Source organism: Spermophilus citellus, assembly GCF_964194105.1.
Source record: "Spermophilus citellus genome assembly, chromosome: 4".
Lineage (NCBI taxonomy): Eukaryota > Metazoa > Chordata > Mammalia > Rodentia > Sciuridae > Spermophilus > Spermophilus citellus.
This window is the reverse complement of record NC_138185.1, coordinates 38731075-38756945: the sequence shown is the minus strand read 5'-3', so window position 1 is coordinate 38756945 and position 25871 is coordinate 38731075. Positions and strand designations below refer to the sequence as shown.

The window sequence follows — 25871 nt, the reverse complement described above, 5'->3', positions numbered from 1 at the left end:
GGAGCCAGGTTTTGATGAATAAGGAACCCCAGTGTGGGGCCACTTTCCATACTGGTGCCGGGTGGCTCTTTGCATGGGCGTGGAGTGGCTCTCCTTCTGAAATTTCAAACTGCAGTGGCACAGGGTAGTCGGGCTTTCCCTTATGTGCTTGACTTTTGAGACAACTAATACTCTTGTTGAAACTCTATTAGGAAATTAAGTCCATAATTAAAGTCATCACCGTGTCATCAACTTTCTAAGTACAACATCTGGGAGTCGATGTCACCCTCTTGGCCTGCTTAGTCACAGTTGCTGTCTTAAAATCTCATCCTTTTCTTTTACACAAGTTTTCTCAGTTTCTTCCTTTGCTGTTCCCATATCAGCAAGTTAACCATTAGTTCCACAGTGTTTCTCTCTCTTATGAGTTTGGTCAAAATTGGTCTGTTTCTTCTCATGGTGATTTTCCTCCTTCATAGTTTTAGGTGTTCTCTATATTATTGTTCTTTGGCTCTCTAGAATTTGCTCATGTTCTTTTTCTTCTTCATTCAAGTTCTAAACTACTTGATTTGACAAAACTAGCCCCTGTACTGAAACTCAGTTGTCTCTTCTCCTAGTGCTGCTTGTGCTGGGGAAATCATGACTTCACATGTCCACCATGTAGCAAATATTAAATGCCTGACATATCCAGTCACTGTGTACTCTTTTATGTGACCTTTCTCAAGGTTCACCTTCTCCAAATACCAAGAGCTGTGACTGCTTATTCTAGTGCCTTTTCAGTTCAACCTATTATCCAAGGGCAGATTTTCCTTCTTTCCTCCATGGAGGAATATTTCCCTAATAAAGTGAGTATGCCCTTCCTAAGTAAGTCCAAAAACACTTAACAGAAGATGGGCTGTTGGACTTTTCATATCTAACAAATATTTATTGATTATATAGTGTGACACTGTTCTAGGTGTTGGGTGATGAACACACATTCTGATTGCCTGTATATTCTGCTGGGACACATTCATGTGGATAATATATGTATATGTAAAATTGTATATATAAAAATTTAATATATTACTATATTCTGGTTTTCTAGCTTTAATGTAATTAAATTTTGTCTGGTCAACAGACTTGTAAGTTTTTCAGGAACAATTTAAAAAGAATTAGAGCTGGGGTTGTAGTTCAGTGGTAGGTAGAACACCTAGTTAACATGCCTGAGGTCCTGGGTTCAATACTCAGAACCCCTCAAAAGTTTATCAGTAAATTATAATTATACATAAAAGTATAATTCATTATGACATATTTGTACATGCATACAACATAATTTGATCAATCTCATCTCCCAGTACTCTCCCTTTCCCTTTCCTCCTCCCTCCCCGATCCTCTTGCTCTATTCCACTGATCTCCCTTCTATTTTTATTATTATTTCAGTTAGTTCATTATAATTATATACAAGCAGGATTCATTGTAGTGTATTCACATATGGACATAGCATATTCTGGTAAATTTTATTTCCCAGGACTTTCCCATGTCCTCCCTTTTTCTCTTCCTCTCAGTCCCCTTCCTCTACTTTGTTTCTTTCTCTTCAGTTTTCATGGGATTTCCCTTTCAACTCCTTTTTTATTATCCACCCCCCCTTCTAGCTCCTGCATATGAGATGAAACATTAAATTATTCACTTTTTGAATCTTGCTTATTTTACTTAGCAAAATATTCTCCAGTTCCAGCAAATGACATAATTTTATTCTTCTTTATCACTGGATAAAACTCCATTGTTGCATATATAGCACATTTTCTTTATTCATTCATCTGTTGATGGGCTCCTCAGCTAGTTCTATAACTTGGCTGTTGTGAATTGTGCTGCTATAAACATTGGTATTTGTGTATCACTGTATTATGCTGTTTTTGTTTCAGGGGAGATAAATACCAAGTAGTGGGATCTGAGTCATATGGTGGATCCATTCCTAGTTTTTTGAGGAATCTCCATATTGCTTTCCATAATGGTTGTACTAATTTGCAGTCTCATCAGCAGTGTATAAGTATATCTCCCCACCCCACATCTTCACCAGTATTTATTGTTATTTGTATTCTTTATGATTGCCATTTTAAATGGGGTGAGATGAAATCTCAGTATAGTTTTTTTAAAATATTTTTATTAGTTGTTGATGAACTTTTTAAATTTTATTTATTTATTTGTATGTGGTGCTGAGAATTTAATGCAGTACCTCACACATGCCAGGCAACGCTCTACCACTGAGTCACAATCCCAGGCCCTCAGTATAATTTTGATTTCTACTTCCCTGATTGCTAAAGGTATTCAATATTTTTTCATATGGTTGTTGGCCATTTGTATTTCTTCTTTTGAGAAATATCTGTTTAGTTTATTGCCCATTTATTGATTGGATTATTTGGGTTTTTCTTTCTTATTTTTGGTGTTAAGTTTTTTTTTTTTGTTCTTTGTTTTTTTTTTTTATTGTTGGTCATTCAAAACATTACATAGTTCTTAATATATCATATTTCACAGTTTGATTCAAGTGGGTTATGAACTCCCATTTTTACCCCGTATACAGATTGCTTTATCACATCAGTTACACTTCCATTGTTACATATTGCCATTCTAGTGTCTGATGTATTCTGCTGTCTATCCTATTCTCTACTATCCCCCTCCCCTCCCTTCCCCTCCCCTCTTCTCTCTCTACCCCCTCTACTGTAAATCATTTCTTCCACTTGTATTATTCTTCTCTTACCCCTCATTTCCTCTTATATGTAATTTTGTATAACCCTGAGGATCACCTTCCATTTCCATGCAATTTCCCTTCTCTCTCCCTTTCCCTCCCACCTCTCATCCCTGTTTAATGTTGATCTTCTTCTCAAGCTCTTCGTCCCTACCCTGTCCTTGGTTACTCCCCTTATATCAAAGAAGTCATTTGGCATTTGTTTTTTAGGGATTGGCTGGCTTCACTTAGCATAATCTGCTCTAATGCCATCCATTTCCCTCCAAATTCTATGATTTTGTCATTTTTTAATGCAGAGTAATACTCCATTGTGTATAAATGCCCCATTTTTTTATCCATTCATCTATTGAAGGGCATCTAGGTTGGTTCCACAATCTTGCTACCGTGAATTGTGCTGCTATGAACATTGATGTAGCAGTGTGCCTGTAGCATGCTCTTATTAGGTCTTTAGGGAATAGACAGAGAAGGGGAATAGCTGGGTCAAATGGTGGTTCCATTCCCAGCTTTCCAAGAAATCTCCATACTGCTTTCCAAATTGGCTGCACCAATTTGCAGTCCCACCAACAATGAACAAGTGTACCCTTTTCCCCACATCCTCGCCAGCACTTGTTGTTGTTTGACTTCGTAATGGCTGCCAATCTTACTGGAGTGAGATGGTATCTTAGGGTGGTTTTGATTTGCATTTCTCTGACTACTAGCGATGGTGAGCATTTTTTCATGAACTTGTTGATTGATTGTATGTCCTCCTCTGAGAAGTGTCTGTTCAGGTCCTTGGCCCATTTGTTGATTAGGTTATTTGTTATCTTATTGTCTAATTTTTTGAGTTCTTTGCATATTTTGTATATTAGGGCTCTATCTGAAGTGTGAGGAGTAAAGATTTGTTCCCAGGATGTAGGCTCCCTATTTACCTCTCTTATTTCTTTTGCTGAGAAAACACTTTTTAGTTTGAGCAAGTCCCATTTGTTGATTCTAGATATTAACTCTTGTGCTATGGGTGTCCTATTGAGGAATTTGGAGCCCGACCCCACAGTATGTAGATCGTAGCCAACTTTTTCTTCTATCAGACGCCGTGTCTCTGATTTAATATCAAGCTCCTTGATCCATTTTGAGTTAACTTTTGTGCATGGCGAGAGAAAGGGATTCAGTTTCATTGTGATGCAAATGGATTTCCAGTTTTCCCAGCACCATTTGTTGAAGATGCTATCCTTCCTCCATTGCATGCTTTTAGCCCCTTTATCAAATATAAGATAGTTGTAGTTTTATGGATTGGTTTCTGTGTCCTCTATTCTATACCATTGGTCCACCCGCCTGTTTTGGTACCAGTACCATGCTGTTTTTGTTACTATTGCTCTGTAGTATAGTTTGAAGTCTGGTATCGCTATACCGCCTGATTCACACTTCCTGCTTAGCATTGTTTTTGCTATTCTGGGTCTTTTATTTTTCCATATGAATTTAATGATTGCTTTCTCTATTTCTACAAGAAACAATGCCGTTGGGATTTTGATTGGCATTGCATTGAACTTATAGAGAACTTTTGGTAATATCGCCATTTTGATGATGTTACTTCTGCCTATCCATGAACAGGGTATATTTTTCCATCTTCTTCAATTTCTCTCTTTAGGGTTCTGTAGTTTTCATTGTATAAGTCTTTCACCTCTTTTGTTAGGTTGATTCCCAAGTATTTTATTTTTTTTGAGGATATTGTGAATGGAGTAATTGTCCTCATTTCCATTTCAGAGGATTTGTCGCTGATATACAGGAATGCCTTTGATTTAGGCGTGTTGATTTTATATCCTGCCACTTTGCTGAATTCATTTATTAGCTCTAATAGTTTCTTTGTAGACCTTTTTGGGTCTGCTAGGTATAGAATCATGTCATCTGCAAATAGTGATAATTTAAGTTCTTCTTTTCCTATTTTTATGCCTTTAATTTCTTTCTTCTGTCTAATTGCTCTGGCCAGTGTTTCGAGAACTATATTGAATAGAAGTGGTGATAGAGGGCATCCCTGTCTTGTTCCAGATTTTAGAGGGAATGCCTTTAACTTTTGTCCATTCAGAATGATGCTAGCCTGAGGCTTAGCATAGATAGCTTTTACAATATTGAGGTATGTTCCTGTTATCCCTAGTTTTTCTAGAGTTTTGAACATAAAGGGATGCTGTACTTTGTCGAATGCTTTTTCTGCATCTATCGAGATGATCATATGGTTCTTATTTTTAAGTCTATTGATGTGGTGAATAACATTTATTGTTTTCTGTATATTGAACCAGCCTTGCATCCCAGGAATGAATCCTACTTGATCATGGTGTACAATTTTTTTGATATGTTTTTGAATCCAATTCGCCAGAATTTTATTGAGGATTTTTGCATCTAGGTTCATTAGAGATATAGGTCTGTAGTTTTCTTTCTTTGAAGTGTCTTTGTCTGGTTTAGGAATCAGGGTGATGTGGGCCTCGTAGAATGAATTTGGAAGTTCTCCCTCTTTTTCTATTTCCTGAAATAGCTTGAAAAGTATTGGTATTAGTTCCTCTTTAAAGGTTTTGTAAAACTCTGCTGTATACCCATCCAGTCCTGGGCTTTTCTTAGTTGGTAATCTTTTGATGGTTTCTTCTATTTCCTCAATTGATATTGGTCTGTTTAGGTTGTCTATATCCTCCTGACTCAATCTGGGCAGATCATATGACTTAAGAAATTTATCGATGCCTTCACTATCTTCTATTTTATTGGAGTATAAGGATTCAAAATAATTTCTGATTATCTTCTGTATTTCTGAAGTGTCTGTTGTGATATTGCCTTTTTCATCCCGTATGCTAGTAATTTGAGTTCTCTCTCCTCTTCTCTTCGTTAGCATGGCTAAGGGTCTGTCGATTTTATTTATTTTTTCAAAGAACCAACTTTTAGTTTTGTCAATTTTTTCAATTGTTTCTTTTGTTTCGATTTCATTAATTTCAGCTCTGATTTTAATTATTTCTTGCCTTCTACTTCTTTTGCTGTTGTTTTGCTCTTCTTTTTCTAGGATTTTGAGATGAAGTATGAGATCATTTATTTGTTGGTTTTTCCTTTTTTTTAAGTAATGAACTCCAAGCAATGAATTTTCCTCTTAGAACTGCTTTCAATGTGTCCCATAGATTCCGATATGTTGTGTCTGTGTTTTCATTTATCTCTAAGAATTTTTTAATTTCCTCCTTGATGTCTTCTATAACCCATTGATCATTCAGTAACCTATTGTTCATTCTCCAAATGATGCATGATTTTTCCTTCCTTCTTTTATCGTTGATTTTAAGTATCATTGCATTATGATCAGATAAGATGCATGGTATTATCTCTACTCCTTTATATTGTCTAAGAGTTGCCCTGTGACATAATATGTGATCTATTTTTGAGAAGGATCCATGTGCTGCTGAGAAAAAAAGTGTAACTGCTTGATGTTGTGTGGTATATTCTATATATGTCAATTAAGTCTAGGTTGTTAATTGTGTTATTGAGTTCTATAGTCTCCTTATTCAACTTTTGTTTGGAAGATCTGTCCAGTGGTGAGAGAGGTGTGTTGAAGTCTCCCATGATTATTGTATGGTGGTCTATTAGACTCTTGAACTTGAGAAGAGTTTGTTTGATGAACATAGCTGCACCATTGTTTGGGGCATATATATTTATGATTGTTATGTCTTGTTGGTGTATGGTTCCCTTGAGCAGTATGTAGTGTCCCTCTTGATCCCTTTTGATTAACTTTGCCTTGAAATCTATTTTATTTGATATGAGTATGGACACTCCTGCTTGTTTCCGCAGTCCATATGAGTGATATGATTTTTCCCAACCTTTCACCTTCAGTCTCTGTATGCCTTTTCCTATCAAATGCTTCTCCTGTAGGCAGCATATTGTTGTATCTTGTTTTGTGATCCATTCTACTAGCCTGTGTCTCTTAATTGGTGAGTTTAAGCCATTAACATTTAGGGTTATTATTGAGATATGGGTTGTTCTTCCAGCCATATTTGTTTATTTATGTTACTAAACATGGTTTGTTTTCCTCTTTGATTATTTTTCCCTCCTTTACTGTACTACCTCCCACTGTTGGTTTTCATTGTTATTTTCCATTTCCTCTTCCTGTAATGTTTTGCCGAGGATTTTTTGGAGAGATGGTTTTCTAGCTGCAAATTCTTTTAACTTTTGTTTATCGTGGAAGGTTTTAATTTCATCTTCCATCCTGAAGCTTAATTTCGCTGGATACACAATTCTTGGTTGGAACCCATTCTCTTTCAGTGTTTGAAATATGTTATTCCAGGATCTTCTAGCTTTCAAAGTCTGTGTTGAGAGATCAGCTGTTATCCTGATTGGTTTACCCCTAAATGTAATCTGCTTCCTTTCTCTTGTAGCTTTTAAAATTCTCTCCTTATTCTGTATGTTGGGCATCTTCATTATAATGTGTCCAGGTGTGGATCTCATGATTTTGCACATTCGGTGTCCTGTAGGCTTCTAGGATTTGGGATTCTGTCTCATTCTTCAAGTCTGGGAAGTTTTCTCGTATTATTTCATTGAATAGTTGCTCATTCCTTTGGTTTGGACCTCTATACCTTCCTGTATCCCAATGACTCTTAAGTTTGGTCTCTTTATGTTATCCCATATTTCTTGGATGTTCTGCTCATGGTTTCTTAGCAGTCTTGCTGAGCTGTCTATGTTCTTTTCAAGTTGAAATACTTTGTCTTCATTGTCTGATGTTCTATCTTCTAAGTGATCTACTCTGCTGATAGTATTCTCAATTGAGTTTTTAAGTTGGTTTATTGCTTCCTGCATTTCTAGGATTTCTATTTGTTTGTTTTTTATTACCTCTATCTCCCTGTGTAATTGATCTTTTGCTTCCTGGACTTGTTTATGTAGTTCCTTGTCAAAGTGATCTTTCATTGTCTGATTTTGCTGTCTCATGTCTTCCTTGAGACCCCAGATCATCTGAAGCATGTATATCCTGAACTCTTTATCTGACATTCCATCTGTTGCAGCTATTACCTCTTCTAAAGTTGAGTTGACCTGCATTGCTTGTGGTCCTTTCTTGCCTTGTCTTTTCATACTGCTCGCGTTTCTTTCTGCTTGGTGAAGCTGTGTTTTTGAAATTTTCCCCCTATTTATTTATATTGCTCTTGTATAGTTGGAAAATCTCCCTTGCAGGGCGGGTAGTGGCTGTGCTCCTCCTCTAATTAGGGTGATCTGTCTACCACGCTGGTCGGTCGCAGGTCTGCCCACCTTGCGGGCGCGGGTGGCAGCTCTGCTCTGCCCCCACTCCAATTGTGGTGACGTAACTACCACGCCCTCGGGTCGTTGGTCCTGATCCGGATGTGGGCGGTGGCTTTGCTCGGCCCTTTCTCCAATTGGTGTGACGTGTCTACCACGGTGGCAGGCCTCTAGGCCTGTTCCGCCGGTGGGTCGCAGGTCTGCCTACCTTGCGGGCTCGGGTGGCAGTTCTGCTCAGCCCCCACTTCAAATGGGTCTACCTGATTGCCTCTCCAATGGGTCGCTGGGCCTTTTCTGGACACGGGCGGCGGCTCTGCTCCACCCCCACTCCAACCAGTATGACGTGACTGCCTCGGTGCTACGTGTCCACCACGCTGGCAGGCTACCGGGCCTGTCCTGCCAGTGGGTCGCAGGTCTGCCTACCTTGCAGGCTCAGACGGAGGTTCTACACAGCCCCTACTCCAAATGGGGTGACTTGGCTACTGCGCCGTCGGGTCGCTGGTCCTGTTCCAGGTGTAGGCGTCTACTCTCTTCGGCCCCAGCTGCAGTTGGGGTGTCGTGATACCACGCCGGCGGGTCACTTGGCCTGTTCTGGGCGCAGGCGGCAGCTCCACTCTGCCCCTCTGGCCCCCACTGCATCCAGCAGGACCTGGTCCGAGAAGCAGTTACCGCGGGGTCCCTGTCCCTGGGCCAAAGCCGCTCCGGGAGCCAGAACCCGGCCTCCCCGAGCCCGGTGCACGCTCCGCCAGGAGCAGGCTCCAAGGAGAGATCTCCGCGGGTTCCCCAACCCTAGGCCAAAGCAGCTCCGGGAGCCAGAGCCCGGCCGCTCCAAGCTCTCTGAGCTCTGTGCACACTCTGCTGAGAGCAGGCTCAAAGATGCAGTGCCCGCGTGTTCCCCAGCCCTGGGCCAAAACTGTTCCCGGGGTCAGAACCCAGCTGCTTCGAGCTCGATGCACGCTCCACTAGGAGCTGGCTTCAATACGCAGTCTCCGCTGGTTCCCCAGTCCTGGGCCAAAGCAGCTGCGGGAACCAGAACCCGGCCGCTCAGAGCTCGGTGCACGCTTTGCTAGGAGCGAGCCCCAAGGAGTATTCTCCACAGGTTCTCTAGCCGTGAGCCTGAGCGATCTGTCTCCGAGACGCAGGCAAATGCCAGCCTGAAATCACCTGTTCCGTAGCTAAATGAGCTGAGATCAGTAGAAAACAGGGATGATTCCATCAGCTCTCCAAGATGGCGGCCGCTGTCCTCCTCCGTGGTCCGACCGGTGTCGAGGACCGAACTGGACCGCTTCTCTCCTCCTTCTCAAAGTCAGAACTCAGCACTAAGCACGGCCATTGTACCGCTGGCAGGAGCCCCCAGAATCCGCATCGCTGCACCCCCACTCCGGCACCTCGCCACTTCCCAGTGCGCGCCGCAGACTCCAGCCGTGGGGCGATCCGTCGATCAGGCAATGCGACCTTCCGTGCGGAGAAATCGCCCGCGTCTGAGCCCCCGCAGCCGAACCTCGCGCGATGGAAATCCCTCTACTAGATTCTGGAGCACCTCAATTTCGCTGGAATTTCCCAACAAGACAGCCTTCAGCTGTTTCACCTCGTCTTTCTCCCGCACAGTGACGCGGCACACGGGGGTGATGCACTCCCTTTGCCGCCATCTTCCACAACCAACTGGTGTTAAGTTTTTTGAGTTCTTTATATAGTCTGGATATTAATCACCTGTTGAAAGAGTAGCTGGCAAATATTTTCTCCTGTTGTGTAGACTCTCCACAATTTTAATGGTTTCCTTGGCTGTACAAAAGCCTTTTAATTTGATATTATATCACTTATTAATTCTTAGTTTTATTTCTTGAGGTTTGGAATTCTTATTAAGAAAATCAATGTTAAAATGTTAGCATGTTGACCCTATTTTTCTTCTAGCAGTTGCAATAGGAACAACTTTTTTGGTGTCTATGTACACATTGTCTGGGAGAGTGCTGAGTCTACAGCAGGGATTTAATATGTTCAGTGACTTCACTAAGAATGGAATACATAGAGAAGTATATTCAAATGAAATACAAAATCCTATATATCATAGCATTAAAACACTGTCTAGTTAAAGTCTTATCTTCTGTATAAATATCCTCCTGCATTAATAGGTAATTCCCTTTTATCAATTTGGGATATAGTAACTCATTATATGGAATACATAACAATTTTGTTAAGTTTGTAATATAAAGGGTGTACATTCTACATCTATAGTTGTAAGCTCAAGCATTGATAATAAATTTTTGTAATTACTTGACTGTACTCTTAATAGAGTAACAAAAGTAAAAAATGTCACATCTAGAAACTCAATAGGAAGTAGAATGTCAATAATTGTTATTTTATCAAGCTTTCCAGACAGAAACTATGAAAAACTTTTTGTCGCAGTTGAAGGCAAAATTCATGAGAACACCCAAAGCTCCCTTAAACTGACTGTACATTGGAATGAGAAGCATGCTGGAAGGTGTCAGAGTCATGTGTTTCTGTGCAGTGAACTGACCTTAAAAAGTGAAAGTGAGTCAAGTCTGCACACATGGCAAAATATGAGATATGCAAGGAAACAATTCAGAGAAGGGAAAACCTAGAAGAAGCAGCAACAGAGGAGTGTATAATGTTCTTAAAGTCCAATGTTGTTTGAAAGTCTTTGTGCAGTGATTGGTGGAGACTCTCTAGTGTACTCTCAGCTGCTTATCTGTACTACTTGATCATATTGACTGTGTTTACCAAGTCCAGATTAAAAACACCAGCAGTCCTCCAGAAGCAAGAGGCATTGCTCATAAACACTGGTCTCTTGAACTGTATTGTAAATACCATAAGGTTTTTAACACACATGGAATCTAAAGCAAAGCCTCATTTCCTCAGAATTTTAATGGTTTATGTTTTAAAGATGGTATCAGGGAGTCTTTCATATACTTATGACTAGGTGACCTAAAAATTTTCCAATCCAGAGTATTTTCACTTCATTCACAGAAAACTTGCTATCCAACCTCTCTTGGAAATAAGAGGTTTTTGTTTTGGTTTGTTTTTGCCCTGTTTTGTGTGAATAGGTTGAAGGTTGTTGCTATTATGAATACTGATTATAGGCTATGGTAAACAAAATAAGATAGATCAGAACTGAGCATAGGAAAAATATTTTATAAAACTAAGTTTATATCTCAGGGTATTCTAGAAGATACTTATTTCATTGAAGGCAGAAAGATCATTTTAAATTATGTAGAGGTATTCTTGTATATTTTATTTTAGGAGTACCATATCATATTTCTTTAAAAATCCACATGGCCCCAGGATTTTGGTGTGTCAAAGATATAACTGACTATCTTTAGGCTTTTCTAGATAAAATTTATCAGAATTTCCTGACTCTTAAGCAAAGTCACAATTAACTTAAGTAACTTATGTCCATACAAAAATTCCAGTGAGAGTAGAAGCCAAGAATATTTTTTAAACAAGTCTATTTTTTAAATCATATGAAAGTAGCAAATATTACAAATAATCAATAAGTACAGGAAACTGGCCCAGTCAGAATATACTTATAAAGCTCTAATAATTAAATTAATTTATTATCTGTATGGTAGTAGTTTTATCATTGGAACAGTTTATATATTCAAATGCATATGAAAATTTAATATGTCATAAAAAAGATTTCAAGTCTGTGGGTAAAAGATGAATTTTTCAACAGATTTATGATGTGCAATTGGCTGACCATTTAGTAAAAACAAAACAAAACAAAATACCACAGGATCTCCACTACAGTCTTAACAGCAAAATTAATTTCAGAAGGACTGACCTTTTAAAATTAAAAACTACAATTGTAAAAGTGCCAGTAGAAAACATGGACAAATTATTTGCCTGGTTTTTCATTAGGGAATGCCTTTCCAGTAAAACTCCCAACACAGAAACCTTAAAGGAAAAGATTGATAATTCAGCCACATAAGCATTAAAAATATTTCTATTCCAAAAAAGCAAGAAAAGGAATCATAAGGAAAAATCAAAAGATATTGACAAACTGTAGAAAAATATTTGCAAAAAATGTTGTCAAGGACTTATAGCTTTAATATAAAGAGTATAGCAAATTAGTAAGGAGAAAACCCAAGGACCCAATAAAGAAGTGGATAAATACATTTTTAATTTGGGATTATGTTTGATTGATATGACAGATCTAGTTATAAAGGCTTAACTAAACAAGGACTTTTTTTTTTCTCACATAAGAAGTCTGAAAAAAAGAAGCCTGAAAGCCTGGAGTGCTTTTAGGCTGGTACAGTGACTCCACAGTGTATCAGGGGCTTAGACTCTCAATCTGTTTGGCTATCTTTAGAGGGTGACTATATTCTTCATGACCACAAGATGCTGTTCCACTTCTAGGCTGTACATCTGAGTCAAATGATAGCTGCCTATAAGATGTACACTAGTCAAGTCTTTCTTTTAACAATCTCTGGTAGAAACTCTTCCACTTTACAGAGAGATAAATAACAACATGATCTCAGAATGTGAAATCTAAAAAAAAGCTGATCTCATTGAAATTGAGAGTAGGATGGTGACCACCAGAGCTGGGGAGAGTCATGGGTGGTATTGGTTAGCTTTCTTTTACAGTAACAAATACCTGAGATAATCAACTTCTAAACATAAAATGTTCACTTTGGTTCACTGGGAGATTTTAGTTCATGGTTAGTTGACACAGTTGCTTTGGTGGCCATGGCCAGGCAGCATGTCATGACAGGGAGTATTTGGCAAAGCAGTTGTTCACTTTATGGCCAGGACATGAAAGAAAAGGAGACTGGAGTTCCACATTACCCTTCAAGGGCATGCAAAAAGACCTCCCACTAGGCCACACCTCTTAAGGTTTCCACCACCTCCAAATAGCTTCAATCTGAGGCTTACACATTTTACACACAGGCTTTTGGTATAAACTTGAAGATCCCAAACTATAGCAGGAGGAGGGAGTAGAGGGGAAAGTGTTTGAATAATAAGTTACAATTAGATAAGTCTAGGTGCTGCAGATGGGCACTGAGTCCTTAGCATTTAAGCATTTGGGAGACATTTAAAATCCAAACCATAATATAAACATTTAACTTTATTCATAATTAAGAAATGCAAACCAAGATAACAGTGAAAGTTTTAGATTTTGGTAGATAAACTGTTTTAAAATTGTCACTAGTCAAACTTAACTCTCATTCAAGTCTTCTATTTGAAAAGTTACATTGCAGTTCTTAAGATTATGCTTATCAACACATAATAATGACATCTACAAGCTGTGACCAGGGTAGATTCTTGAGGAGGAGGTATAGTCCTTATAGTTTATAGATAGAGGACTTGGGCCAGGGGTTTGGTGTCCAGCTCTTCATTTCCTCTTTGTTCCCTAGGCCTGTCACTTACTTCCCTGTGTCTTAGGTACTTTCTTTCCCTTTGTTTTTTATCTATAAAATGAATGTAGTCAGGCTCATTCCCTTTGGGATTTTTGTATGAGCAGCAAATGATAGAATCTAGTTAAATTAAAACACCTTTTATAGGATACTGGAGGCAACCTCTTGGATTTCCCCTCAAATGCAGAATGCAGTGTCATCTTATTAATGGAACTAATACTTGAGAAATTAGTGATCCACTCCTGTTGTTGTGTCCTATGGACTTCCTGCCATTCTGTTTATATTTCACATGGAAGATAAGTTAACAAACTTGTGACTTAAGTGCATCTTTAGAGAAAAAGTTCTGATCTCTGAGGAAGTGTAGACTGTTATCCTGCTTCTGAGTGTAAAGGATATTTATATCTCTCTAGTTCTTTTGAAGTTAGGATTTTGTGTTCTAAGTAGAGAATAATCAATATTTCCAGTCTTCATATTCTTGCTCATCAGATCTCCAAACTCCCTCTGTGTGTGTGTGTGTGTGTGTGTGTGTGTGTGTGTGTGTGTATTCAATATATGAGTTTTTCTTCCAAGAGAAAAATGACATTCAAACAATTGGCATATAGACATTAAAAAGAAGATAGTGCAAAAAATGTATTTTTAAAAGACAGAAGTTCTTTGTTAAGTGTGTTGGGAAGATGGAACACTTGTAGCTGCCTTCTAGCCATACAACACTTTCTTGATATGTTCTCACATGTTGAAGAGGAATGTTAGGCTTTGCAAAAGAACTCTGTCTTTGCTTCTCTGGCACCAGGTAATGCTAATTGCTGCTGTGAGTAGAGATGAAGCTCCATAACTGAAAATACTTTTAGGACTGTGCATATCAGAGTCCAGTGTCCCAATTTTTCAGACAAGGTGGGGAAAAGCAAGAGAGGTAAAAATGACTGGCCTCAAATTCAAGAATACAGCAGCAAATCTTGGATCCTAATTTCCCATATATTTGACCCTGTATTATATCCATTGTCTTTCCAGTCACCCCACTCCACTGGCTTGTGGTCACAGTTGATCATTTCAGGCTTAGTTTTGTTGTTTTCCCCTACCCCCATTGGATTTTATGAGCCAGTGAATTCCCACTTTTTTTTCTTGAAATTATTTTAATTGGGAGTTTGTTATTAGCAATCAAAAGGCAATGGATTAATATTCTTGTTGAGTTCTCTAATACTTGAAGTGATTTTCCTCTCATATTGCTTCACCTTCTTCATCCTTAAAGGCAATAGCACATATAGGGTAAGTAGGTGTCTTATTTATATTCAGTCTAGATTTGCAACCTAAATGAATGTCCAGATTACACACATTTGAATGTGTCCCTTATAATCTGTAATTACAGTGTCATTCCATAGCAGTTACAGACTTAGGTCTTTAAAGGAGCTATTTAAGACTTATTTTATTATGGTGAATAAAGTTTCACCTTCTTATTTCTTTATTTATCTCTTAAATCTATCCAATTGCTTTGTACATATATTAATAGAACATTGAATTGTCTTAAGTTTATTCATTTTGCCCACAGTTCGTATATGGGGTATGCAAAGCACCTAGCATCCAGTATGTCATTCTATGTTAATTTTTGTTTTCTTATCAGTAGGATTAAGAATTAGCTTTTTATTTTCAGAGACTATTTAGTGTTTTTAACTTGTGAAACTAATACCCATTAGAACCACCATCCTATCACCGAGTGCAAATTGAGCACTGGTTCTAGCTGTTGTAGAAGATTACCCAGGCAGATACAGTGACAGACCTATTCAATATGATGATCTTTGAAACACCAGCAAAATTCTGAAATGTCTTCCTACTACCAATATTACTATCACCAAAGAAAGTTCATGTATATAAATTCAGTTCTCATACCAGTCCTCAAAGGTAGCTAAAAGATGTCTTTTAATATCTATGATTTATAATAGAACAAACTGAGGCATGGGATTAAAAAATGATTTATTCCTTGCTTAATAATACATAGTTGCTACCCTGAGACTTAACAAGATCTTCTGCCTGAGTCAGTGTTTTGTTTTTTTTTTTCTTATGTGACAATAACAATCTAAGTATTTTCCATGGAAAATTTGGAATTTTCGGATATACCCTAATCAGTCTTTTGTTTAATTATTGAATGTGCACATATCAAAGCTAAAGACCTCTGTTACAAGTTTCCATGGTAGCCTGAGGCCCTGCCCCCTTTCAGAGCATTCACATACTATCCTTTTTTTTTTTTTTTTTTTTTTTTTTTTTTGGTACTGGGGATTGAACCCAGGGATGCTTTATCACTGAGCTACATCCCCAGTCCTTTTTATTTTTATTTTGGTTTTGAGATCTTTTACAAGATCTCACAAAGTTGCTTAGGATCTCACTAATTTGCTGAGACTGTCCTCAAAACTGTGATCGATCCTTCTGCCTCAGCCTCCTGAGTTTCTGGGAGTACAGATATGCGCCACCACATCTTGCTGAGTTGCTGGGAGTACAGCCAGAAAGGGCTGTCCCCAACAGTGATCCCAGATGAAATTCTACAGGAGTAGAGTATAGAAAATTTAATTTGGCTGAAACATCTGAATTGTAAAAATAAATAGGAAGATAAGGAGTGTGGATATCATTTATAGGCAGTAGGGAACCACTGAAGGTTTTGGGGTTGTTTAATGATGTGATCACATATAGGATGCATATCTCTTCTGGGACTGAACTTGGTTCTTTCTGTTTCCCATGCTCCCCACTCCCATGTCTGTTCTGTGAACTACCCTGCTAGTTCTACTTGCAGAATATATCCCAGACTTAACCTCTGCAGATAGTTTCTACTGTCACAAGACTCACCCAAGCCACTATTATCTCTCAGCCAAAGACTTGCTGCTTTAATACTTGCCCTGCCAGTTCATTTCACACAGCCCAGTAACCTTTTACAGGTACACATAAAATCTATCACTGTCCATAACCTGGCGCCCCCTACCCTCAGCTCATATTCTATTCTCTTCTCCTTCCCTCCTTCAGTTCCTGTCACCTATACAATTTTTATTTCCTGAGCACACTGAGCTCTGCCTACCTTAGAGCCTCTGGTTCATCTGGTTGGAATATTTTTTTTTTCCAGATTGTCCCGTGGTGGTTAGCACCTTTCCAAAAAAGGTTTCCTCTGATCCTCCATGCTCCACTGATGCCCTCCGTTATTTATTTTCTTGACAGTTCTCCCTCCTATCTGGATGGATTTCCTTATTGCTTTGGGTGTATTACTTTTTCCCCATCCTATTCAACCAGATATATGTTTTGTTCATTGCTGTATTCCCAGTGCCTAGAAGTGTCCTGGCACCTGGTATACATTTCTTGGATTATTAATTTAGAGATTGACTGGGGCAGGGAGGGCAGATTAGAGCCTACTGCAGTATTTGCAGTACAGTGAGAGTTCACAGAGGGTATCTACAGTGAAATGAAGAGACAGAGGCAGGTGCAATTACAATCACAGAACTGACAGGGTTTGACTTGGTTTGAAGTGTTCAGTTATTGGAGAGGGAAGAGGCAAAGAGCTTTGAACTTGAGTAAACTATAAGAAGCTTAGGAAAAGTTGCTGGATTTGATGGGAAAAGAAACAGTTCCAAAAGTGCTGAGTTTGAGTAGTAACCACCTGGCAGTTAGAATGTGAGATTGTCTAGAGTTTTTTTTTCCCCTAAAAAAGGAACAAATAAAAAGGAAGAGGAAGTGCTACAAAAGAAGCAAGGATCATAAGTTCAGAGAAGGTGGGGGGATGTGGCATTCCCTACGAACTTTGGCATGGCTATGGGAAAGTCATTGACCCTCTCCGGACCTCAGGTTATTCATCTCTAAAATGTTAATAAAACACCTCATGGCAGTGTATTTCTGAAAATTCAACTTCAGACATGACAACATGGAACCAAGGCCCAATGCAGAGTCATTTGTCAAACGAGTTCCCTACCTCCTTTCCCCTTCTCTAAGAAGTAGAGGATTAAGAAATTTACTCTAGTTACCGGTTTCAATTTATGTTGTTTTTCTTTCCAAGCAATGGTCTGAAAGGAGTATCACTGATTTATAATAAAATTGAGTACTTCCCTATTCCAACCTATCTGCTTCCCTGTTTTCTCTCCCTAGAGGCTACTACTTTTAACTCCCTTAGCTTTTTCTTCTAAAACTTACATCTGTACTTCAACATAACATGCCGATAGTAGTATTTCTTTTTTTTTATTGGTTGTTCACAACATTACAAAGCTCTTGACATATCATATTTCATACATTAGATTGAAGTGGGTTATGAACTCCCAATTTTACCCCAAATGCAGATTGCAGAATCATGTCGGTTACACATCCACATTTTTACATACTGCCATATTAGTGACTGTTGTATTCTGCTACCTTTCCTATCCCCTACTATCCCCCCCCCTTCCCTCACATCTTCTCTCTCTACCCCATCTACTGTAATTCATTTCTCTCCTTGTTAATTTTTCGATTTTAGATATTATTTATCAGATTTAGTCATTATCATCTTCACACTCAGAGAAGGCAATGATTTAGTTCTCTTATTCTTCTAATCTCAGTTCTATGAACCTGTACTTGCCCCTCCTCCTTTCAGTGTGTTATATCTCTATTTTGTATTTCACTAATGTTGAGAGTTTATATATTTTTACTATAGCTATTCACATGAGCTACATACTATACTATGGTTCCATCTCCTTGAGGTGCTGGGGATTGAACCTAGGGCCTCACATGTGTTAGGCAAGGGCTGCACCGCTGAGGTACCCTTAACCCTCTCCTTTCCTTTCTTGTACCAAGACTTATCTTTTTTTCATAGATAACATTTGCCTCATTATTTTTTAGTTTTTTTTTAATAACAACCACTCTTCCATACTCTCACTTCCCTCAAAATCTGAAACATTTCCTCGCAATAATTTAAAATCCAATACGTATTTGGTCAGTTTATTTATTTTTTTGCTCCCCTTGGAAATTCCTTCCTGGCCTTCTCTGTCTTCCTGCTCCAATTTGGACTGTTTGCTCTCTAAGCTTGCTCTGTAGCTGTGTGTCATCTGGGAATCCGTTTTTCTTTTATGTTTTAAATCTCTTGTTTTCAGAAACAATTTCCTTTCTCGTTATTTACTTCCTCCTTCATTTTGCCATGGTCCTTTTATCCTGTAATTCTCTGAGAAGGAATGCATGGGAGATACACTCTAACACTTTGTAGAATTTCATTCTGCTTTTACACTTGATTGGCATTTTGTCTTAATATAGAATTCGAGGTTGGAAATCTTTTCACAGCATTTTGAAGACAGTGCCATAATTTATTATCTTCTAGTATTGCTGTTGAGAAATCTGATGCCATTATGATCCCCTTGTAATCTTTTTTTTCCTTGTAATCTTCTCCCTACCCCCCACCCCCAACTTGGAAACTTTGCTTTCCTTTTCTCTCTCTTTCTTTCTTTCTTTCTTTGGTAGTGGGGATTGAACTCTGGAGCACTCAACCACTGAGGCCCATCCCCAGCCCTATTTTGTATTTTGTTTAGAGACAGGGTCTCATTGAGTTGCTCAATGCCTTGCTGTTGCTGAGGCTGGCTTTGAACTCAAGATCTTCCTGTCTCAGCCTCCCAAGCCTCTGGGATTACAGGTGTGTGCCACTGTGCCCAGCCTATTTTTCTTTCAGTTTTAATGCTTTTAAAAATACATTATAGTCATATGTAATAGTGAGGTTCATTTTGACATAATCATAAATGCATATAACATAGTTTACTCATTCACAATCCCCAGCTCATCCTGTTTTCCTCTTTTACTCCCTTCCCTGATCCCTGGCTTATACTCTACTGATCTTTTATTTATTTATGTGTTTATTATTTTAAATTGATACATTATAGTTATACATAAACATAGAATTCATTATGATGTATATGTACATATGTGTAGCATAAGTTGGTCAATTTCATTCTGCAGTTCCTCCTCTTGCCCACCCTTCCACCTTTCCTCTCAATCCCCTTCTTCTACTGTACTGTTCTTTAATTTTTCAGGATATCCTCTACCCCTTTATTTCTCTCCTTATTTTTTCTAACATTCCCAAAGGAGAAAAAATATTTAGCCCTTGACATTCTGAATCTAGCTTATTTCACTTAGCATGATGTTCATAAGTTCCTTTCATTTACCAGCAAATGACATAATTTCATTCTTCTTTATGGCTGAATACAATTTATTTGTGTATAGACACCACATTTTCTTTATTCATTCATCTGTTGACAATACCTAGGCTAGTTTCGTAACTTGGCTGAATTGTGCTGCTATAAACATGGATATGCCTATATCACTATAGTATGCTGATTTTAGTTCTCTTGAATCAGGGAGTGGGACAGCTGGGTCATATAGTGGTTCCATTCCTATTCTTATGAGGAATCTCCATACTGCTTTCCAAAGTGATTGTTCTAATTTACAGTCTCATCAGTGTGTAAGTGTATCTTTTATCTTGCTTTTTTTTTTTTTTTAACTTCTGCTCAGTCCATTTGCCTGTTTTCCCTGTGTTGCATTTTTGTTTGTTTTGGTCTCTCTTTCCTGAGACAGGGGCCTAATTGAAACAACTTAGTGATCTCAGCAGGTCTTAATTTGTTGTCTTCATTTCATCCCTGGCCTCTATCCCTGCCTTCAGTTCCAAGTCTCCAATTTCTGATCCTTTCAGTTTTATGGCAAAACTAGAAGGTTCCTTGTGGATGTCCCTCACTCTAAGTTCCTTCTATCCTATAGAAAATTAGATTTCAGCTTCCGTAGGTCTGTTAGGTGAACAATTGCTTGTCTATCTCCTTTCCATTTACTAAAAGGTCCCTTCCTCTCCCCTCCACTTCCTCTTTCTCTGCCCTTTTTGAGTCATGCCTTTTTCCTTCCTTTCCCACCAATTCACTGGATTTAGGGAGAGAGTGGCGATAAATGCATGTATTTAATCTACTAAGTTTAACCAGAAGCTTCCCCCCCCCAATCCAATTTGGTTGGTTTTTATTTTTACTACTTTCTTTGATAGTTCTTAGGTTAATTTTGCATTTGTTCTCCACGTGCTCACTTGCTATGCCAGATGTTTGAAGAAGATGTCCTTGGGGAAGAAAAATGAGGGGTTTTAAAATGTAATGTTCTTGAAATGCTTACAATGGTTCAGTGTGTGAGATCTCAAAGAGGCTGGGCTGTTTCTAACTACCAGACAATCATAATAGAAATATAGTTTCACCCTTATTTGTGTAAACCATCAGGAGCATTTTTAAATGTTTGTAATAAAGTTTGTGGCTTATTGTTTAAAATTGAATTTAAGGTAGTAAATCAAAGCTTTTGGTGGTATATCCCTGACATCAGGGAGAGCCTGGTAAGTAGTCTCTAAGAGTTGATCAAAGGGAGTTGTTGAACATTTTTTCATGTATTTGTGTTTTGGTCCTTTAATCTGGTAGTGTTTCCAATTCCATTCTGAATACAGTAATGCACACTCCATTCCCCACTCAAGTCATCTTGGCGGCATCTGGCAATGTCTTTGCCAAATGGCTCCTGTTCAGGCATAAGCCTGCCTTTGCCATCAAGTCTATACGAAGTATGAACAATGATGACTGTCAGAAAATGGGCATCTTCCAAGCTCTTATTCATAGCACATTTTTGTTCTGGTAATCAAATGAAAACTGAAAAATCAAAAAAGTAAAATTCCCTGAAAAATGACCTGTAATCCCTTGTGCCTAGGTTCACCTTTCCTAGCCAGTGAAGATGGTGTACTTGGTGGAGTGATTGTTCTCCGATCATGTAGATGTTCTGCAGAGCCCGACTCCTCCCAAAATAAACAGACACTTCTAGGTAAGTTGGACACATACATATTGTGTCTTTTTCACTTTTTCAAAACATAAAAAGGCTTATATCCTTCAGTCAATAATTTTAAGCTATGGGAAGGCCAGAGTACACTATTGACATCTAGACATCTCTATTCTACTGATCCTTATCCACAGGTAAACATGCAAAAGATGAATGTTTATTTTAAAGTACATGCTCAATGCACATTTTCCAAGTGGGCTCAGAACCTGGGAGCTTTGGTAAAGTCCAGTATTAAGAATATTAGATAATGTATTGCTCTTCTGCCTTATTACACAAAGCATTTGAGGTGACCCATAACAGTATACACAGTAACAGAAGATTTCTTCCTGTCCCCGCTCCTGAAAAGGAATCAGAACCATGTGAAGAGCTGCTGGTCTAGAAGTTAGTCCTGGCTCCATGGCTTATTAGTTCTTACACCTTTGTGCGTTGGTCTTACTGTTCCATGCCACTTCCTCATCTGTAAAATAAGGATGCCTGCCCTGCCCTCCTCATAAAACTATGGTTGAGGGAGGGTCAAATGAGTGTTTTTGCAGATTTGCAGACATCCATGTAGATGTGTGGTTTTGTGTTTAGCCATGCCCATCAGTGAGTATGAAACCCAACCCACCCTCCACTTACCAAGGCATAGACTTCTGGAGTTGCCACTACTCACTTTTTCATGCACCCAGGGAGGTACTTCTTAAAAATCCATGTAAATGTGGCACATAAACTAGCAGGGTCCTATTATTTTATTTTATGAATTAACTTTTTATTTAGGCATACATACACTTAGAAAAGTACACAAATTATAATTTCTTGACAGATTATCACAAAGTAAACCCACCTCATGTCATCAGCATTCAAATTAAAAAGATTGAATTTCACTGTAGTCCCCCAGACCCCTGCTAGTCCCTGCCTTTCTACAAAGTTAAACAATATGCTCATTTCTCTCTCTCTCTCTCTCTCTCTCTCTCTCTCTCTCTCTCTCTCTCTCTCTCTTCCCCTCTCCCTCCCTCCCCCCCCCTCTATTTTTTTTGTACCAGAGATTAAACCAAGAGAGCACTTAACCACTGAGCCATATCCCCAGCCCTTTCTTATATTTAATTTAGAGACAGAGTCTTGCTAAGTTGCTGAGGCTGGTTTTGAATTGCAGATGTACGCCACCACTCATGGCTCCAAATATGCTCATTTCTAACACCATGGTTAGTTTTGCCTGGTTTCCTGTATTCTAAAACTAGAATCATAGAATATGCATTATTTTCAGAAAAGAATGGTCTGGTCTTCAGTCAACATTAAGCCCCATTAGATTTATTATTACATGTGACAGGAATGGTTCATTTTCATTGTTACATAGTATTCTATTGTATGAATTTTGTACTGTGTTTTGATATATTCTTCTGTATTTTTTCAATATACAAGCATAATATTTATCCACAGAGGCTGTGGTAGTTCAAACCTTTATATAAATTTGTATACAGAAAATGTGGATGATACCTGATTATACTGTATGATTATTGTTAATTGTTATAGTACAGGTCTTTTCCTACCCTGAGTTTCTGTGAGTCTATAAAATAGAAGACTCAGTATTTCTTAATGGGTATAAAAAGTATTTTTCTACAGAAGCCCGAAACATTTTCATAAAATCTTCTCATTCATTCCTTAAAAAAAAAGCTCTTTAATCTAAAAGACCTTTCTCAGAGTCAACTGGACTCTGATCATCAATCTCACCGTTATTCTTTTTGTTATCATCTCTCTTTACCTACCCTACTCCAAACATACATATTTTTAAATTGTCATCTCTGATTAAACCATGACAAATGGTGGTTTGCTTCTTTGATATCCTAATTATTTTTTTAAATTTGTTTTTTAATTTTAGGTGGACACAACACCTTTATTTTATTTATTTATATGTGTCACTTAGGATTGAACCCAGGGCCTCACACATGTTAGACGAGTGTTCTACTGCTGAGCCCCAGCCCCAGCCCTTGATATCCTAATTGTTGTTTAATATTTTGAATAGTCTTCCATAGTTAGAAAGGAAGGAATTGATTTTAAACATATGCAGAAGATTTATCTGGGCCTTCAATAAAAACTCAGAAAACTAACCCTTGGTATTTGGGAGGTGAGAATTATTAAAATTGTTTGTTGGATTATTCCTAGTTTGTTTCCTTCCAGAAAGGAGTATCCCACTTTACTGATCCTGAACTCTGGTCCATTTGAGTCAGTCCTGAGGATTATTAGGGCCTTTTGGTTGTCTTTCAGTTTTTCAGGTTCATTGTAAAAATACATATTTAAGGATAAGTCATAGAATTTTATCTCATGTTGAATTCTATTACCAAGGTAGTTATTTGTAAACTAATTTATTTTATCTCAAAAGAAGCATTAAATATATGGAGCCAATTTAGTGAATAAGAAGTAAAAGCCATCTTTGCCACCCCATTCCCAGAGTCACCAGTCAGCCTCTGGTTCTGGTTATTCTTATGGGAAACACTTTTACTCTTTAGAATGCACTCATGTTTCTGTTTCTTGATGAGTCAGTAACTTGTGGCTTCATGTTCTGAAAAAATAAAAACAAAAACAAAAACGCAACTCACACCACATCCCACTCCCCTTCTCTTCTGACTTTGGTTGGACTTCTGCTCTAACTTGAAATAATATATTTTAATTTTATGTGCAAGTTTAGCACACTATCTCTTGATTTATCAACCTAATATAATTTGTATCAACCATCCCTCATCCCTTCAACTACATAAGTTGAGGGAAGTTCCTGCACATTTCTTTTCCTCTCTCATTGTATCTCATCTCTAGCAATCATTGTTATTGTTATTGTTATCCATGCTTCTCTTCTATACTTTGATTCGAGTTTGATTCAAAACAGTGACAATCAGTAACCAGCATTGACAGCGTCAGGATTATTTAAATATTTCTCATTGCATATCCTTGTAATGGAAGGTTGGACCTGTAAAGAGGAGAAGCATCTCCTGTGTGGACAGTTGAGCCAGAGTTCTTCTATGTGGAGTATGCTGGTGGTGAGATAAAGCTAAGAAAAAGGAAGGCCACGAAAAGACAACACGATCAGGAAGCAATTTTGAAAAGCAGGCATAGGAAGGTGCCAGGATTTTAGCCGTGGAGCTTTCACACTGGGAGTGTGGGAGGTGGGGTGGGGAGAGAAGCCCACATTTGCTTTATTATATATGAGGGAAACTTCAAAGGTATTCCATAGAATGTTCTGCCACATAAGGTAGGAGGTGAGCTGTCCAAGCCCAATGGAGCTAGCTGGAGACTGAAGTCACATGCATTGCATAATCCATTAAGTGGGAGTGGCCCACGAAATAGTGTGCAGTGCCAGACCAAAATCTCCTTGGCTCAAGGCTGAAATAGCTCAGGAGTGGCTTCCTGCAAGCATCTGTAATAAACTTCTGCACACTATTTCAGACATGGAGATCAAGTGGGTTCTTACGTGCTATATCCTATCAATTCTTTCAAATCAGGCCACAACTTAATTTTTGAAGATTTGAACTGTGATTTCTCATTGATTGCTTTTTCAAATTCTCATGAAAATATAACTTCATAAACTCATGGCTACTTAATTCCCAATAATGTCCAGGATAAACCAAGAAGTTTTTTCCCCCTATATATTCAAATAAAATAAAACAGTTCCCCAAATTTAAAACAATACCTGAATACTATATATTGTTTGATTTCTTTTTGTTTCAAGAATAGTACTATCAAAACAATCTCTAACTTTAGCTTTTTCAGTGTCTACATTCTTTTCTGAAAATCATAAAAAATGTTCTCATTACATCACAAAAGCAGTTTTAGTCAAACCCCATTGCCACTTGGAGTTTCCAGGAAGCCTGACTGGGTGTCTCTTCACAACCAAATATATCAATCACAAGAGCCCTGGTGAGCTGCTTCAAGGGTGATAAGACTCAAGTACAGGACATTTTTGAAGTTTACCCTTTGTTTCCTCTTCATCCATAGATGGTGACGATGCTGTATACAAATGAAAAGCCACCTGGGTACATGCTTAGCAGTCAGCCCCACATTTGGTTCCTGACATTACCCCTTTCTAGGGATGTGACATTTAACTTGTTATTTGACATCCTTAAGTCTCCATTTTCTCATTTTAAATAGAGAGAGAGTGGAAAATATCAGATAGGAAGGAACTTTCAAGGTCCCTTGTGTGACCTTGTTACAGGTGTTTTATCTGTAAATTGTTTGCTACTTTTCCCTTCAAGAGGTAGAACTTAGTTTTATTCCCCTCCAGCATGACTTAGACATTAGAGACTTGCTTCCAATGAATAAGAAGAAAACAGAAGTGATAGTATGTGACTTCTGAGACTAGGTCAAAAAAAGTCATTGTGGCTTCCTCCTTGCTCTTTCTGTTGGGACACCAATTGCCATATTGGGAGTATACTCAAGCAGAACTTTGGAGAGGTCCATGTACCAAAAAATTTTGATCTCCTTTCAACAGCCAATGAGGCGCTTCAAGTAGCTCAGATCTGAATGAGCCTTAAGAGGACTACACAGCTAGACAACATCTTAACTGAAATATCATCAGAGATCCTGAGATAGAATCATCCAACAAAGTCACTACTAAATTCCTTTGCCGTTTTAGTTTTATTTTTAAATTTTGTGGTTCTGATAATTGAACCCAATCCTGAATTCCTGATCCACAGAAACTATGGGATAATAAATGTTTGTTTTCTTACATCACTACATTTTGGGGTAATTTATTATGCATCAATAGATAACTAATAAGCCTTTAAACCCTCTCACCA

The 25871-nt window shown here is 38.3% G+C and overlaps 1 protein-coding gene across 2 annotated transcripts in view; it reads left to right on the top strand.

Moving 5' to 3' along the window:
• The window catches only part of TASP1 (taspase 1), a 301213-nt gene that overhangs the window by 226539 nt on the left and 48803 nt on the right, over positions 1-25871 (top strand). For both annotated transcript variants that reach the window (XM_081289122.1, XM_081289123.1), the window contains one exon: positions 20983-21093. In XM_081289122.1, coding sequence (XP_081145248.1) covers positions 20983-21093 — 111 coding nt within the window. The remainder of the gene's footprint in view (positions 1-20982; positions 21094-25871) is intronic.